Source organism: Ranitomeya variabilis, chromosome 5, assembly GCF_051348905.1.
Source record: "Ranitomeya variabilis isolate aRanVar5 chromosome 5, aRanVar5.hap1, whole genome shotgun sequence".
NCBI classification, from domain to species: domain Eukaryota; kingdom Metazoa; phylum Chordata; class Amphibia; order Anura; family Dendrobatidae; genus Ranitomeya; species Ranitomeya variabilis.
The window spans coordinates 38,839,289-38,854,602 of record NC_135236.1 but is presented as its reverse complement, the minus strand read 5'-3'; the positions used below and the strand labels follow the sequence as shown (position 1 = coordinate 38,854,602).

The following is a 15,314-nucleotide window of genomic DNA, read 5'->3' as shown; positions in this document are numbered from 1 at the left end:
TTGATGAGTATGTGCTACTCGGCCGGGCCTCCCACCAGGTCCACAAACAGCAGCAAATCCAAAGCTATCTGAGGCCCCATAGAGATCCTTGTAAAGATTCAATGCAATTTATTCCAGAATATTCAAGACCTCACAGCAGTGAGGAGACAAAAATAGAGAAAGGCTTCGGCCAAATGGTCTCTTAAGCATTTTGAGACTTTATTTTTAGGCTTGAGTCTTTCTCTATTTTCTCTATGGGGCCTCGGATAGCTTTGGATTTGCTGCTATGTGGGGGATCATACTGTATATAGGGGGCCGTGTATGAGCTCATACTATATATAGGAGGCTATATGGTGGCAAATACTGTATATAGGAGGGCTGCTTAGGGAATCCTACTGCATAAAGGGGGCTATGAGTAGCTCACACTTTATATAGAGAGGCTGTGTGATGGCTCAAACTGTATGAAGGGGGCTCAATATTAATATTGTAGAGTACATAGAAAGCTAGCACTCAATCACTGTGGTTCACGGTGCCAGTGAACGGGGCCCGAAGTCCCATTAATCATATAGACAAAAGATCACTGCACTCGTATATTTGAAGTTGCTTATATCAAAAAGTTTATTCGGCTAAAGTTCGTGATAAGAGCGATAGGCAATAATTAACGTTTCGGCCAACCCGTGGCCTTGATCACAAAATCGCCCAAACAGAATTTATTACAGTAAGGACACTGTATGACTGGTGAGTCTGGTAAAGGACGCAGTTGTGTAACCAAACTGGTATGGTCTAAGTGCTCGCCAGTGCAATATGAACGTAGTTCCAGCTGGGACCAGACCTGTTTTATATATAGAATTGGAGGTACAGGTCAGGCTGTGTGGTCCCCGTGTAGCTTGGCATTTCCCAGGGGGAGCAAGGGGAGATAGTGCTGTCTTGCATATAGAGTCAGGGGTACAGGTCAGGCTGTATGGTCCACTGCCTGGACACACAATAGTGTCGGCTCCTTCCACTTGGCCACCAACGCTTGCCTCACGTGCAGGGAAACAAGGAGGTTTGGATCGCCATCGCCCCCTGTTCCCCTTGGGATATGTCAAACTACACAGGGACCATACAACCTGACCTGTACCCCTGACTCTATATGCAAGACAGCACTATCTCCCCTTGCTCCCCCTGGGAAATGCCAAGCTACACGGGGACCACACAGCCTGACCTGTACCTCCGATTCTATATATAAAACAGGTCTGGTCCCAGCTGGAACTACGTTCATATTGCACTGGCGAGCACTTAGACCATACCAGTTTGGTTACACAACTGCGTCCTTTACCAGACTCACCAGTCATACAGTGTCCTTACTGTAATAAGTTCTGTTTGGGCGATTTTGTGATCAAGGCCACGGGCTGGCCGAAACGTTAATTATTGCCTATCGCTCTTATCACGAACTTTAGCCGAATAAACTTTTTGATATAAGCAACTGCAAATATACGAGTGCAGTGATCTTTTGTCTATACAATATTAATATTGAGCAGAATTCATTTTAGTCTATTGGTTCGGCCTGCACAACAGTCATGGTCTCATGTGGCCCCTTTGGAAAATTAAATTGCCCATCTCTGATCTCCGCCCCCATCACTCAACTGACATAGCCCTGACCAAAATCACTAACGACCTACTTACAGCCAAAGCTAACGGACAATTCTCTATACTCCTCCTTCTGCTTTCGACAGAGTTGACCACTGCCTCCTACTACAGATCCTCTCTTCCTTTGGCATCAAAGACCTCGCCCCATCTTGGATCTCCTCATACCTTACCAACCGCACATTCAGCGTCTCCCAATCCCACACTACCTCCTCATCCCACCCTCTCTGTTGGAGACCCCAAGGCTCTGTTCTAGGACCCCTACTCTTCTCAATCTATACGCTTGGCCTGGGACAACTCAAAGTCCTATGGATTCCAGTACCATCTATATGCCGATGACACTCAGATCTACCTCTCTGGCCCAGAAGTCACCTCTCTGCTCTCCAGAATCCCAGAGTGTCTATCAGCCATATCCTCCTTCTCCTCTCGCTTCCTCAAACTCAATGTGGACAAATCTGAACTCATCTTCCCTCCATCTCATAGATCTTCCTTACCTGACCTATCTATCACAATAAATGAAATCACGCTTTCCCCCGTTCCAGAAGTCCACTGCCTCGGAGTAACCCTTGACTCTGCCCTGTCCTTCAAACCGCACATCCAAGCTCTTTCCACCTCCTGTCGCCTCCAGCTCAAAAATATCTCCAGAATCCGTCCTTTCCTCAACCGTCAATCTACGAAAATTCTTTTGCATGCCCTCATCATCTCCTGCCTCGACTACTGCAACACCGTCCTCTGTGGCCTCCCTGCTAACACCCTTGCACCTCTCCAGTCCATCCTTAACTCTGCTGCCCGACTAATTCATCTCTCTCCTCGCTACTCCTCCACTTCCCCCCTCTGCAAATCTCTTCACTGGCTCCCATTCCCTCAGCGTATCCAGTTCAAATTACTAATACTGACCTACAAAGCCATCCACAACCTGTCTCCTCCATATATCTCTGAACTAATCTCCTGATATCTTCCATCACGTAGTCTCCGGTCCTCCCAAGACCTCCTCCTCCCCTCCACACTTATTCGCTCCTCACCCAACCGCCTCCAAGACTTCTCCAGAATATCCCCCATCCTCTGGAATTCTCTGCCCCAACACGTCCGACTATCAACCACATTCGGATCCTTCAGACGGAACCTGAAAACCCATCTCTTCAAGAAAGCCTACAGCCTGCACTAACCCCGCTGCCTCCTCACCACTACCAGAGCTGCCGCCTCACCAACACCGGAGCTCCTGCAACCCTCAACCTATTGTCTCCTTCCCAATAATCCTGTAGAATATAAGCCCGCAAGGGTAGGGTCCTCGCCCTTCTGTATCAGTCTGTAGTTGTTAGTTTGCTTACTGTAAGTGATATCTGTAATTTGTATATAAGCCCTTCTCATGTGCAGCACCATGGAATCAATGGTGCTAGAGAAATAATAATCTACATTAAAGCGACTGTGCTTAGCCAACATTAGAATGGAAAGAAAAATCATCTGAAAGGTTTTGTTTAACGCCACCTCTCTCCTCCTCTTCCACCACCACCTCTCATCTTCCACCCCTCTCCTCTGGACAGTCACCTCTCCCCTCTTCCACCTGTCTCCTCTGTACAACCACCTCTCTCCTATTACACCTCTCCTCTTGGGACCGTCACCTTCTCTGCAACTCCATCTCTCTCCTCTTCCACCTTTCTCCTCCGCACCACCATGTCTCTCCTCCTCTTCCACCTCTCTCCTCCGCACCACCATGTCTCTCCTAATCTTCCACCTCTCTCCTCATCTTCCACCTCTCATAATCCTCCACCTCTCTCTAAAAAATAAATAGCAACAAGAAAAATAAAATTAAACAAGATTTTCAATCAAAATGTAAAGTGACCCTGAATCTAAGTTGTGTTAATACACAGCAATGTGGAAAAAAGATTAAAAACTGAAACAGTCACATACATATTCTATGTCTTTATTTTTAGTTAATTTTCTGTGAAGCTGGTACATTTGCTAATGCAATGCTAAGTAAAATAAATAAATAAATATAAGATAGGAAAACAAAAAATATTGAATAAAGATTAATAATATAGGAAACACATTTTTTAAGGCAAAATAAGGGAATAGTTAAAAATCAGGTTTTAATGTTAAATTTGTTTTTAAACATTTTTTGGCAATGTTCTATTTTTCCGTATCACACTTTAATAATTCAATAAAAATAAAATACATCTTCATATTCACAATACATGTTTCAGGAAATCCACACATACATTAGCAGCAATAGACTGAAAGAGAGAAGTCATTGCTACTGAAGAATCTGATGAGTGTGTAAAGGTTATCGTACAGGAGGAGGAGGTGAGCTGTGACATCACCTATTGTGAACGGTGGATCCTGTGTTATCTACTGTATATAGAGGTGTTATCAGTCATTGTACAGGAGGAGGAGGTGAGCTGTGACATCGCCTATTGTGAATGGTGGATCCTGTGTTATCTACTGTATATAGAGGTGTTATCAGTCATTGTACAGGAGGAGGTGAGCTGTGACATCACCTATTGTGAACGGTGGATCCTGTGTTATCTACTGTATATAGAGGTGTTATCAGTCATTGTACAGGATGGGGTGAGCTGTGACATCACCTATTGTGAATGGTGGATCCTGTGTTATCTACTGTATATAGAGGTCTTATCAGTCATTGTACAGGAGGGGGTGAGCTGTGACATCACCTATTGTGAATGGCGGATCCTGTGTCATCTACTGTATATAGAGGTGTTATCAGTCATTGTACAGGAGGAGGTGAGCTGTGACATCACCTATTGTGAATGATGGATCCTGTGTTATCTACTGTATATAGAGGTGTTATCAGTCATTGTACAGGAGGGGGAGGTGAGCTGTGATATCACCTATTGTGAATGGTGGATCCTGTGTTATCTACTGTATATAGAGGTGTTATCAGTCATTGTACAGGAGGAGGAGGAGGAGGTGAACTGTGACATCATATATTGTGAATGGTGGATTCGGTGTAATCTACTGTATATAGAGGAGTTATCAGTCATTGTGCAGGAGGAGGAGGTGAGCTGTGATATCACCTATTGTGAATGGTGGATCCTGTGTTATCTACTGTATATAGAGGTGTTATCAGTCATTGTACAGGAGGAAAAGGTGATCTGTGACATCACCTATTGTGTATGGTGGATCCTGTGTCATCTACTGTATATAGAGGTGTTATCAGTCATTGTACAGGAGGAGGAGGTGAGCTGTGACATCACCTATTGTGAATGATGGATCCTGTGTTATCTACTGTATATAGAGGTGTTATCAGTCATTGTACAGGAGGGGGAGGTGAGCTGTGATATCACCTATTGTGAATGGTGGATCCTGTGTTATCTACTGTATATAGAGGTGTTACCAGTCATTGTACAGGAGGAGGAGGAGGAGGTGAACTGTGACATCATATATTGTGAATGGTGGATTCGGTGTAATCTACTGTATATAGAGGAGTTATCAGTCATTGTGCAGGAGGAGGAGGTGAGCTGTGATATCACCTATTGTGAATGGTGGATCCTGTGTTATCTACTGTATATAGAGGTGTTATCAGTCATTGTACAGGAGGAAAAGGTGATCTGTGACATCACCTATTGTGTATGGTGGATCCTGTGTCATCTACTGTATATAGAGGTGTTATCAGTCATTGTACAGGAGGAGGAGGTGAGCTGTGACATCACCTATTGTGAATGATGGATCCTGTGTTATCTACTGTATATAGAGGTGTTATCAGTCATTGTACAGGAGGGGGAGGTGAGCTGTGATATCACCTATTGTGAATGGTGGATCCTGTGTTATCTACTGTATATAGAGGTGTTATCAGTCATTGTACAGGAGGAGGAGGAGGAGGTGAACTGTGACATCATATATTGTGAATGGTGGATTCGGTGTAATCTACTGTATATAGAGGAGTTATCAGTCATTGTGCAGGAGGAGGAGGTGAGCTGTGATATCACCTATTGTGAATGGTGGATCCTGTGTTATCTACTGTATATAGAGGTGTTATCAGTCATTGTACAGAGGAGGAGGTGAGCTGTGACATCACCTACTGTGAATGGTGGATTCGGTGTAATCTACTGTATATAGAGGTGTTATCAGTCATTGTACAGGAGGAGGAGGAGGAGGTGAGCTGTGACATCACCTATTGTGAATGGTGGATCCTGTGTTATCTACTGTATATAGAGGTGTTATCAGTCATTGTACAGGAGGAGGAGGTGAGCTGTGACATCACCTATTGTGAATGGTGGATCCTATGTTATCTACTGTATATAGAGGTGTTATCAGTCATTGTACAGGAGGAGGAGGTGAGCTGTGACATCACCTATTGTGAATGGTGGATCCTGTGTTATCTACTGTATATAGAGGTGTTATCAGTCATTGTACAGGAGGAGGAGGAGGAGGTGAGCTGTGACATCACCTATTGTGAATGGTGGTTCCTGTGTTATCTACTGTATATAGAGGTGTTATCAGTCATTGTACAGGAGGAGGTGGAGGTGAGCTGTGACATCACCTATTGTGAATGATGGATCCTGTGTTATCTACTGTATATAGAGGTGTTATCAGTCATTGTACAGGAGGAGGTGAGCTGTGACATCACCTACTGTGAATGATGGATCCTGTGTTATCTACTGTATATAGAGGTGTTATCAGTCATTGTACAGGAGGAGGAGGAGGAGGAGGAGGTGAGCTGTGACATCACCTATTGTGAATGGTGGATCCTGTGTAATCTATTGTATATAGAGGTGTTATCAGTCATTGTACAGGAGGAGGAGGTGAGCTGTGACATCACCTATTGTGAATGGTGGATCCTGTGTCATCTACTGTATATAGAGGTGTTATCAGTCATTGTACAGGAGGAGTAGGAGGTGAGCTGTGACATCACCTATTGTGAATGGTGGATCCTGTGTTATCTACTGTATATAGAGGTGTTATCAGTCATTATACAGGAGGAGTAGGAGGTGAGCTGTGACATCACCTATTGTGAATGGTGGATCCTGTGTAATCTACTGCATATAGAGGTGCTATCAGTCATTGTACAGGAGGAGGAGGATGTGAGATGTGACATCATACAGAGGTGATATCAGTCATTGTAATCCCGCCTCTTATAAGGAATCTCTTCATGAAAGGACAGCAAATATAAAAAGTCTATCATAGCCCCAATGACCAGTGTAACAATTGCAATCTTGCAGTTGCGCCAATACAGATCTTAAATTAAAATTAAAAATTGTCAAAAACTATTTAAAAAAATAACACAAAAACCTTATTTAAACATATTTTCTGATGACAATTTCTCATTCCTTTTTTTCATTTCATCGTTTTTTATTAAAGATACTTTGGGGAAATAAAGAGAAAAATAAATAAATTAATTTTAAAAAAATAAAGTAAAAATATTAATAAGTTTTAAACTTTAAATAATAATAAAAATTATACAAGAAAGTTTTAATTAACGTTAATACTTTTTTTTAACCAGTTAAGTTTTTCTAAAGCAATTTATTGGCAGTCAAGTAGTTTCTTAAAGGGAAACGCACCTTAACATCCAGCATTATTATGTGTGAGAAACCCCCTTTTTAATAGGGCCAATACTTCCCATCTATGGACAGCTGACAAGTTTTGCTTTATGAAGGGTGAAAAATTGTAGTTAACCTGAGAACATTGATACCTATGGAAAACATCACAAAATAAAAAAATAAAAAATTCCTTTAATCCATATTAAATGTGCCAGATTAAGAAATGTTCTAGATTAATGGACTGCCAAGTGTCCAAGCAGACGGCTGCAAACAAGTGTGGCAGCCCCTAGGGGGCAGTGTTGTCTCATAGTAGTACTAGAGGCCGCCGGATTATCACATATTATGGATTACTGGACGCCCAGGAAAAGAATCCGCACAATTTACAGGACAGACAAGATACTGGATGCCGAATTACAAGGATTCCATCCGTTAATCTGGCAGGATTACGGATTAAAGGAATTTTATTGAGGCCAACCTGGTTTCCAGTTAGATCGAGAAGCAGCACTCGGATTTCATCCAGACTCCGGTTTATTCGATCCCGTCGCTGCTTTTCCACCACCGGCTTCAGGATCTAGAACAGGAGGGAAGGCAGCGATCACTGAGGGTACAAGTCGCCATACTGCTTAAAGGGGAACTCCAGCAAAATCTGACAACTGGACAGGGCGTAAGGACACGTGCCGCACACGTAGGATCCCGCCATCTCCCCCCCGATGTAAGTGCCGGCGATCTCCTGGATCCGGCAAGGTTTCTCTTTCCTTCCTGCGCCTCTCCGTTTTCGAGACATGGCCTCCTCTTCCTTAGATATACATCTAGTATTTTTTTGTCAAGTGGGCGGTGTCCTCAAAAAGATGCCCACAGACAAAAATAAAGGCCACACCCACTTGGAAAAATACATTTTTATACAGTGAAGGAGCCATAACTCAGGAACGGAGAGGAGCAGGAACAGGAGAACGATCCCCGGATTCAGGAGAACACGGCGCTTACACCAGGTAGGTACATTATACATATTAATGGTAAGACAGGGACGACGGGAGCGCAGAGAGAAAGAGAGAGACGACGACGGGAGCGCAGAGAGAAAGAGAGAGACGACGACGGGAGCGCAGAGAGAAAGAGAGAGACGACGACGGGAGCGCAGAGAGACGACGACGACGGGAGCGCAGAGAGACGACGACGACGGGAGCGCAGAGAGACGACGACGACGGGAGCGCAGAGAGACGACGACGACGGGAGCGCAGAGAGACGACGACAACGGGAGCGCAGAGAGACGACGACAACGGGAGCGCAGAGAGACGACGACAACGGGAGCGCAGAGAGACGACGACAACGGGAGCGCAGAGAGACGACGACAACGGGAGCGCAGAGAGACGACGACAACGGGAGCGCAGAGAGACGACGACAACGGGAGCGCAGAGAGACGACGACAACGGGAGCGCAGAGAGACGACGACAACGGGAGCGCAGAGAGACGACGACAACGGGAGCGCAGAGAGACGACGACAACGGGAGCGCAGAGAGACGACGACAACGGGAGCGCAGAGAGACGACGACAACGGGAGCGCAGAGAGACGACGACAACGGGAGCGCAGAGAGACGACGACAACGGGAGCGCAGAGAGACGACGACAACGGGAGCGCAGAGAGACGACGACAACGGGAGCGCAGAGAGACGACGACAACGGGAGCGCAGAGAGACGACGACAACGGGAGCGCAGAGAGACGACGACAACGGGAGCGCAGAGAGACGACGACAACGGGAGCGCAGAGAGACGACGACAACGGGAGCGCAGAGAGACGACGACGACAACGGGAGCGCAGAGAGACGACGACGACGACAACGGGAGCGCAGAGAGACGACGACGACAACGGGAGCGCAGAGAGACGACGACGACAACGGGAGCGCAGAGAGACGACGACGACAACGGGAGCGCAGAGAGACGACGACGACAACGGGAGCGCAGAGAGACGACGACAACGGGAGCGCAGAGAGACGACGACAACGGGAGCGCAGAGAGACGACGACAACGGGAGCGCAGAGAGACGACGACAACGGGAGCGCAGAGAGACGACGACAACGGGAGCGCAGAGAGACGACGACAACGGGAGCGCAGAGAGACGACGACAACGGGAGCGCAGAGAGACGACGACAACGGGAGCGCAGAGAGACGACGACAACGGGAGCGCAGAGAGACGACGACAACGGGAGCGCAGAGAGACGACGACAACGGGAGCGCAGAGAGACGACGACAACGGGAGCGCAGAGAGACGACGACAACGGGAGCGCAGAGAGACGACGACAACGGGAGCGCAGAGAGACGACAACGAGAGCGCAGAGAGACGACGACTGGAACTTACAGATAGTGGATGACCTGCTGACAGATGGGGGGGCAGACTGCAGGGATCCCAGTGGTCCCAAAGGAGGCTGTCAGTCCCAGTCTTGAACGGAGCTGCAGCTGCTCGGCCACTGCTGCATTCATTGTCAATGTGACTGAGCCGATGCGGGAGGGAGGGTCTACCGATGCTAATGTCACCTACACTTGCGCCCTCCGACACACATTCAGGCGACGTGTACTGCGGCCCCCCGCAATACAACAGGAGCAAGGCAGTGGCGTCATGTGCTGCGTGTGCCGCGCACCTGAGTCAGCTGCCCGCACCTGCGTCCCATACAGAAGAGGACGCCGCATGGTGAGGAGAATCCTGGGTTATTACTGGAGAAGAACAGACAGGATGGGGGGGCATCATACCAGAATGGGGGGTGGGGACATTATACCAGAATGGGTACAAATATACCATACTTGGGGGGGGGGGGACGGCATTATACCAGAATATGGGAGGGGGACGACATTATATCAGAATATGGGGGGGGGGGGACATTATACCAGAATATGGGAGGGGAACGACATTATATCAGAATATGGGGGGGGACATTATACCAGAATATGGGAGGGGAACGACATTATATCAGAATATGGGGGGGGGGGGACATTATACCAGAATATGGGGGGGGGGACATTATACCAGAATATGGGTGGGGGGGGGAGGAGACACTATACCAGAACATGGGGGGACATTACACCAGAATATGGGAGGGGGACGACATTATATCAGAATATGGGGGGGGGGGACATCATACCAGAATATGGGAGGGGGGACATTATACCAGAATTTGGGAGGGGGGACATTATACCAGAATTTGGGAGGGGGGACATTATACCAGAATATGGGGGGGGGGGACATTATACCAGAATATGGGGGGGGGAGGTGACATTATACCAGAATATGGGGGGGGGGGGGGGAGGAGACATTACACCAGAATGTGGGAGGGAGGGGCATTATAACAGAGTATGGGGGGGCATTATACCAGAATATGGGGGGGGGACATTATACCAGAATATGGGAAGGGGGACATTATACCAGAATATGGGAAGGTGGGGGAGGAGACATTATACCAGAATATGGGGGGGACGACATTATATCAGAATATGGGGGGGGGGGGGCATTATACCAGAATATGGGGGGGGGGGGGGAGGGGGGACATTATGCCAGAATATGGGAGGGGGGACATTATACCAGAATATGGGAGGGGGGACATTATACCAGAATAAGGGGGGGGGGGGAGGAGACATACCAGAATATGGGAGGGGGACGACATTGTATCAGAATATGGGGGGGGGGGGACATTATACCAGAATATGGGAAGGTGGGGGAGGAGACATTATACCAGAATATGGGGGGGGACGACATTATATCAGAATATGGGGGGGGGGGGGCATTATACCAGAATATGGGGGGGGGGTGTCATCATATCAGAATATGGGGGGGGGGACGACATTATACCAGAATATAGGGGGGGACGACGTTATACCAGAATATGGGGGGGACATTATACCAGAATATGGGAGGGGGACGACATTACACCAGAATATGGGGGGGGGGGGGAGGTGACATTATACCAGAATATGGGGGGGGGGGGAGGAGACATTATACCAGAACATGGGGGGACATTACACCAGAATGTGGGGGGGGGACATTATACCACAATATGGGAGGGGGACGACATTATATCAGAATATGGGGGGGACATTATACCAGAATATGGGGGGGGGGGGTAGACGACATATCAGAATATGGGGGGGACATTATACCAGAATATGGGGGGGGGGGACAACATCATATCAGAATATGGGGGGGGACATTATACCAGAATATGCAGGGGACATTATATTAGAATATGGGGGGGGGATGACATCATATCAGAATATGGGGGGGGGGGACATTATACCAGAATATGGGGGGGGACATTATACCAGAATATGCAGGGGACATCATATCAGAATATGGGGGGGGGGGGGACATTATACCAGAATATGGGGGGGACATTATACCAGAATATGGGGGGGGACATTATACCAGAATATGGGGGGGGGGGGGAGAACGACATTATATCAGAATATGCAGGGGACATTATACCAGAATATGGGGGGGACATTATATCAGAATATGGGGGGGGGGATGACATCATATCAGAATATAGAGGGGGGGGGGACATTATACCAGAATATGGGGGGGGGGAGGGGGGACATTATGCCAGAATATGGGAGGGGGGACATTATACCAGAATATGGGAGGGGGGACATTATACCAGAATAAGGGGGGGGGGGGGAGGAGACATACCAGAATATGGGAGGGGGACGACATTATATCAGAATATGGGGGGGGGGGGACATTATACCAGAATATGGGGGGGGACGACATTATATCAGAATATAGGGGGGGGACATTATACCAGAATATGGGGGGGGACATTATACCAGAATATGGGAGGGGGACGACATTATATCAGAATAATGGGGGGGGGGGGATGACATCATATCAGAATATGGGGGGGGGGATGACATCATATCAGAATATGGGGGGGGGGGGATGACATATCAGAATATAGAGGGGGACGACATTATACCAGAATATGGGGGACGACATTATACCAGAATATGGGAGGGGGGACATTATACCAGAATATGAGGGGGGGGGGAGGTGACATTATACCAGAATATGGGGGGGGGACATTATACCAGAATATGGGGGGGGGGGGGGGGAGGAGACATTATACCAAGAACATGGGGGGACATTACACCAGAATGTGGGAGGGGAGGGGCATTATACCAGAGTATGGGGGGGGACATTATACCAGAATATGGGGGGGGACATTATACCAGAATATGGGGGGGGACATTATACCAGAATATGGGGGGGGGAGGGGACATTATACCAGAATATGGGGGAGGGGGGGAGGTGACATTATACCAGAACATGGGGGGACATTATACCAGAATGTGGGAGGGGAGGGGCATTATACAGAATATGGGGGGGGGGACATTATACCAGAATATGGGGGGGGGGGGACATTATACCAGAATATGGGGGAGGGGGGGAGGTGACATTATACCAGAACATGGGGGACATTATACCAGAATGTGGGAGGGGAGGGGCATTATACAGAATATGGGGGGGGGAACATTATACCAGAATATGGGGGGGGGGACATTATACCAGAATATGGGGGGGGGGGACATTATACCAGAATATGGGGGGGGGAACATTATACCAGAATATGGGGGGGGGACATTATACCAGAATATGGGGGGGGGACATTATACCAGAATATGGGGGGGGGGAACATTATACCGGAATATGGGGGGGGGGGAACATTATACCAGAATATGGGGGGGGGCATTATACCAGAATATGGGGGGGGGAACATTTTACCAGAATATGGGGGGGGGGGAAACATTATACCAGAATATGGGGGGGGGGACATTATACCAGAATATGGGGGGGGACATTATACCAGAATATGGGGGGGGACATTATACCAGAATATGGGGGGACATTATACCAGAATATGGGGGGGGACATTATACCAGAATATGGGGGGGGGAACATTATACCGGAATATGGGGGGGGGGGAACATTATACCGGAATATGGGGGGGGGGACACATTATACCAGAATATGGGGGGGGGGACATTATACCAGAATATGGGGGGGGGAACATTATACCAGAATATGGGGGGGGGGAAACATTATACCAGAATATGGGGGGGGGGAACATTATACCACAATATGGGGGGGGGGGAACATTATACCACAATATGGGGGGGGGACATTATACCAGAATATGGGGGGGGGGACATTATACCACAATATGGGGGGGGGACATTATACCAGAATATGGGGGGGGGACATTATACCAGAATATGGGGGGGGGGGACATTATACCACAATATGGGGGGGGGGGACATTATACCACAATATGGGGGGGGGACATTATACCAGAATATGGGGGGGGGGACATTATACCAGAATATGGGGGGGGGGACATTATACCACAATATGGGGGGGGGGGACATTATACCACAATATGGGGGGTGAACATTATACCAGAATATGGGGGGGGGGGCATTATACCAGAATATGGGGGGGGGGACATTATACCAGAATATGGGGGGGGGAACATTATACCAGAATATGGGGGGGGGGAAAAATTATACCAGAATATGGGGGGGGGGGAACATTATACCAGAATATGGGGGGGGGGAACATTATACCACAATATGGGGGGGGGACATTATACCAGAATATGGGGGGGGGACATTATACCACAATATGGGGGGGGGACATTATACCACAATATGGGGGGGGGACATTATACCACAATATGGGGGGGGACATTATACCACAATATGGGGGGGGACATTATACCACAATATGGGGGGGGGGAACATTATACCAGAATATGGGGGGGGGAACATTATACCAGAATATGGGGGGGGGACATTATACCACAATATGGGGGGGGGGGGACATTATACCAGAATATGGGGGGGGGGACATTATACCAGAATATGGGGGGGGAACATTATACCAGAATATGGGGGGGGGAACATTATACCAGAATATGGGGGGGGGGACATTATACCAGAATATGGGGGGGGGGACATTATACCACAATATGGGGGGGAGGAACATTATACCAGAATATGGGGGGGAGGAACATTATACCAGAATATGGGGGGTGAACATTATACCAGAATATGGGGGGGGGAACATTATACCAGAATATGGGGGGGGGGAACATTATACCAGAATATGGGGGGGGGGAACATTATACCAGAATATGGGGGGGGGGGGGGAACATTATACCAGAATATGGGGGGGGGGGGGACATTATACCACAATATGGGGGGGGGGGACATTATACCAGAATATGGGGGGGGACATTATACCACAATATGGGGGGGGGACATTATACCACAATATGGGGGGGGGGACATTATACCACAATATGGGGGGGGGGACATTATACCACAATATGGGGGGGGGACATTATACCACAATATGGGGGGGGGACATTATACCAGAATATGGGGGGGGGGGACATTATACCAGAAATATGGGGGGGGGGGACATTATACCACAATATGGGGGGGGTGACATTATACCACAATATGGGGGGGGGACATTATACCACAATATGGGGGGGGGGGGGACATTATACCAGAATATGGGGGGGGGGAACATTATACCAGAATATGGGGGGGGGGACATTATACCAGAATATGGGGGGGGGGGACATTATACCAGAATATGGGGGGGGGGGGGGACATTATACCAGAATATGGGGGGGGCATTATACCGGAATATGGGGGGGGGAACATTATACCAGAATATGGGGGGGACATTATACCGGAATATGGGGGGGCACATTATAACAAAATACGATAAGGGGGCATTATACCCCATGTTACAGGTGAGGCCCCCACGTGTCGCCCCTGTAGTCGGACACATCAGCACAGTGTGGACCCTGCAGACACCATTACTGGGCGCTCAGACCGGGAGTGTTGTCATAGGGACACGGAGAAGATGCCGCCGGGGGTCGCACACTCGTCTCTTACTCCGCGTTCACACCGCGCGGTCTGCAGCCATTCACCAGCATTAGCGGCCGATCATCGGGCCCGTCCATGCCGGACTAACGGAACAACCCGCACGTTACTCCCGGTCCGAACACCACACCCGCCGGCAATGCTGGGAGTTGTAGTCTTCAAACGGGGACTAAAGATCGCAGAGCACAAACCGGTTACAGTCAGAGACAGCAGAATACCCGGGCGCAGATATAACGCTCCCCCCACCCACACCGCGCGGCTCCTACCTTCCGGGAC

General features: G+C 48.5%; 1 protein-coding gene across 1 annotated transcript in view; it reads right to left on the bottom strand.

The window, feature by feature from the left end:
• The window catches only part of LOC143774262 (transcription factor HES-7-like), a 32,318-nt gene extending 17,065 nt beyond the window's left edge, over window positions 1-15,253 (bottom strand). The window contains exons 1-2 of the mRNA XM_077261664.1: window positions 15,086-15,253; window positions 7,576-7,671 (exon numbers count right to left, since the gene is read on the bottom strand). Of these exons, the coding sequence (XP_077117779.1) occupies window positions 7,576-7,671; window positions 15,086-15,118 (129 nt within the window). The 5' untranslated portion in view covers window positions 15,119-15,253. The remainder of the gene's footprint in view (window positions 1-7,575; window positions 7,672-15,085) is intronic.
• Between the last annotated feature and the right edge of the window lie 61 nt (window positions 15,254-15,314).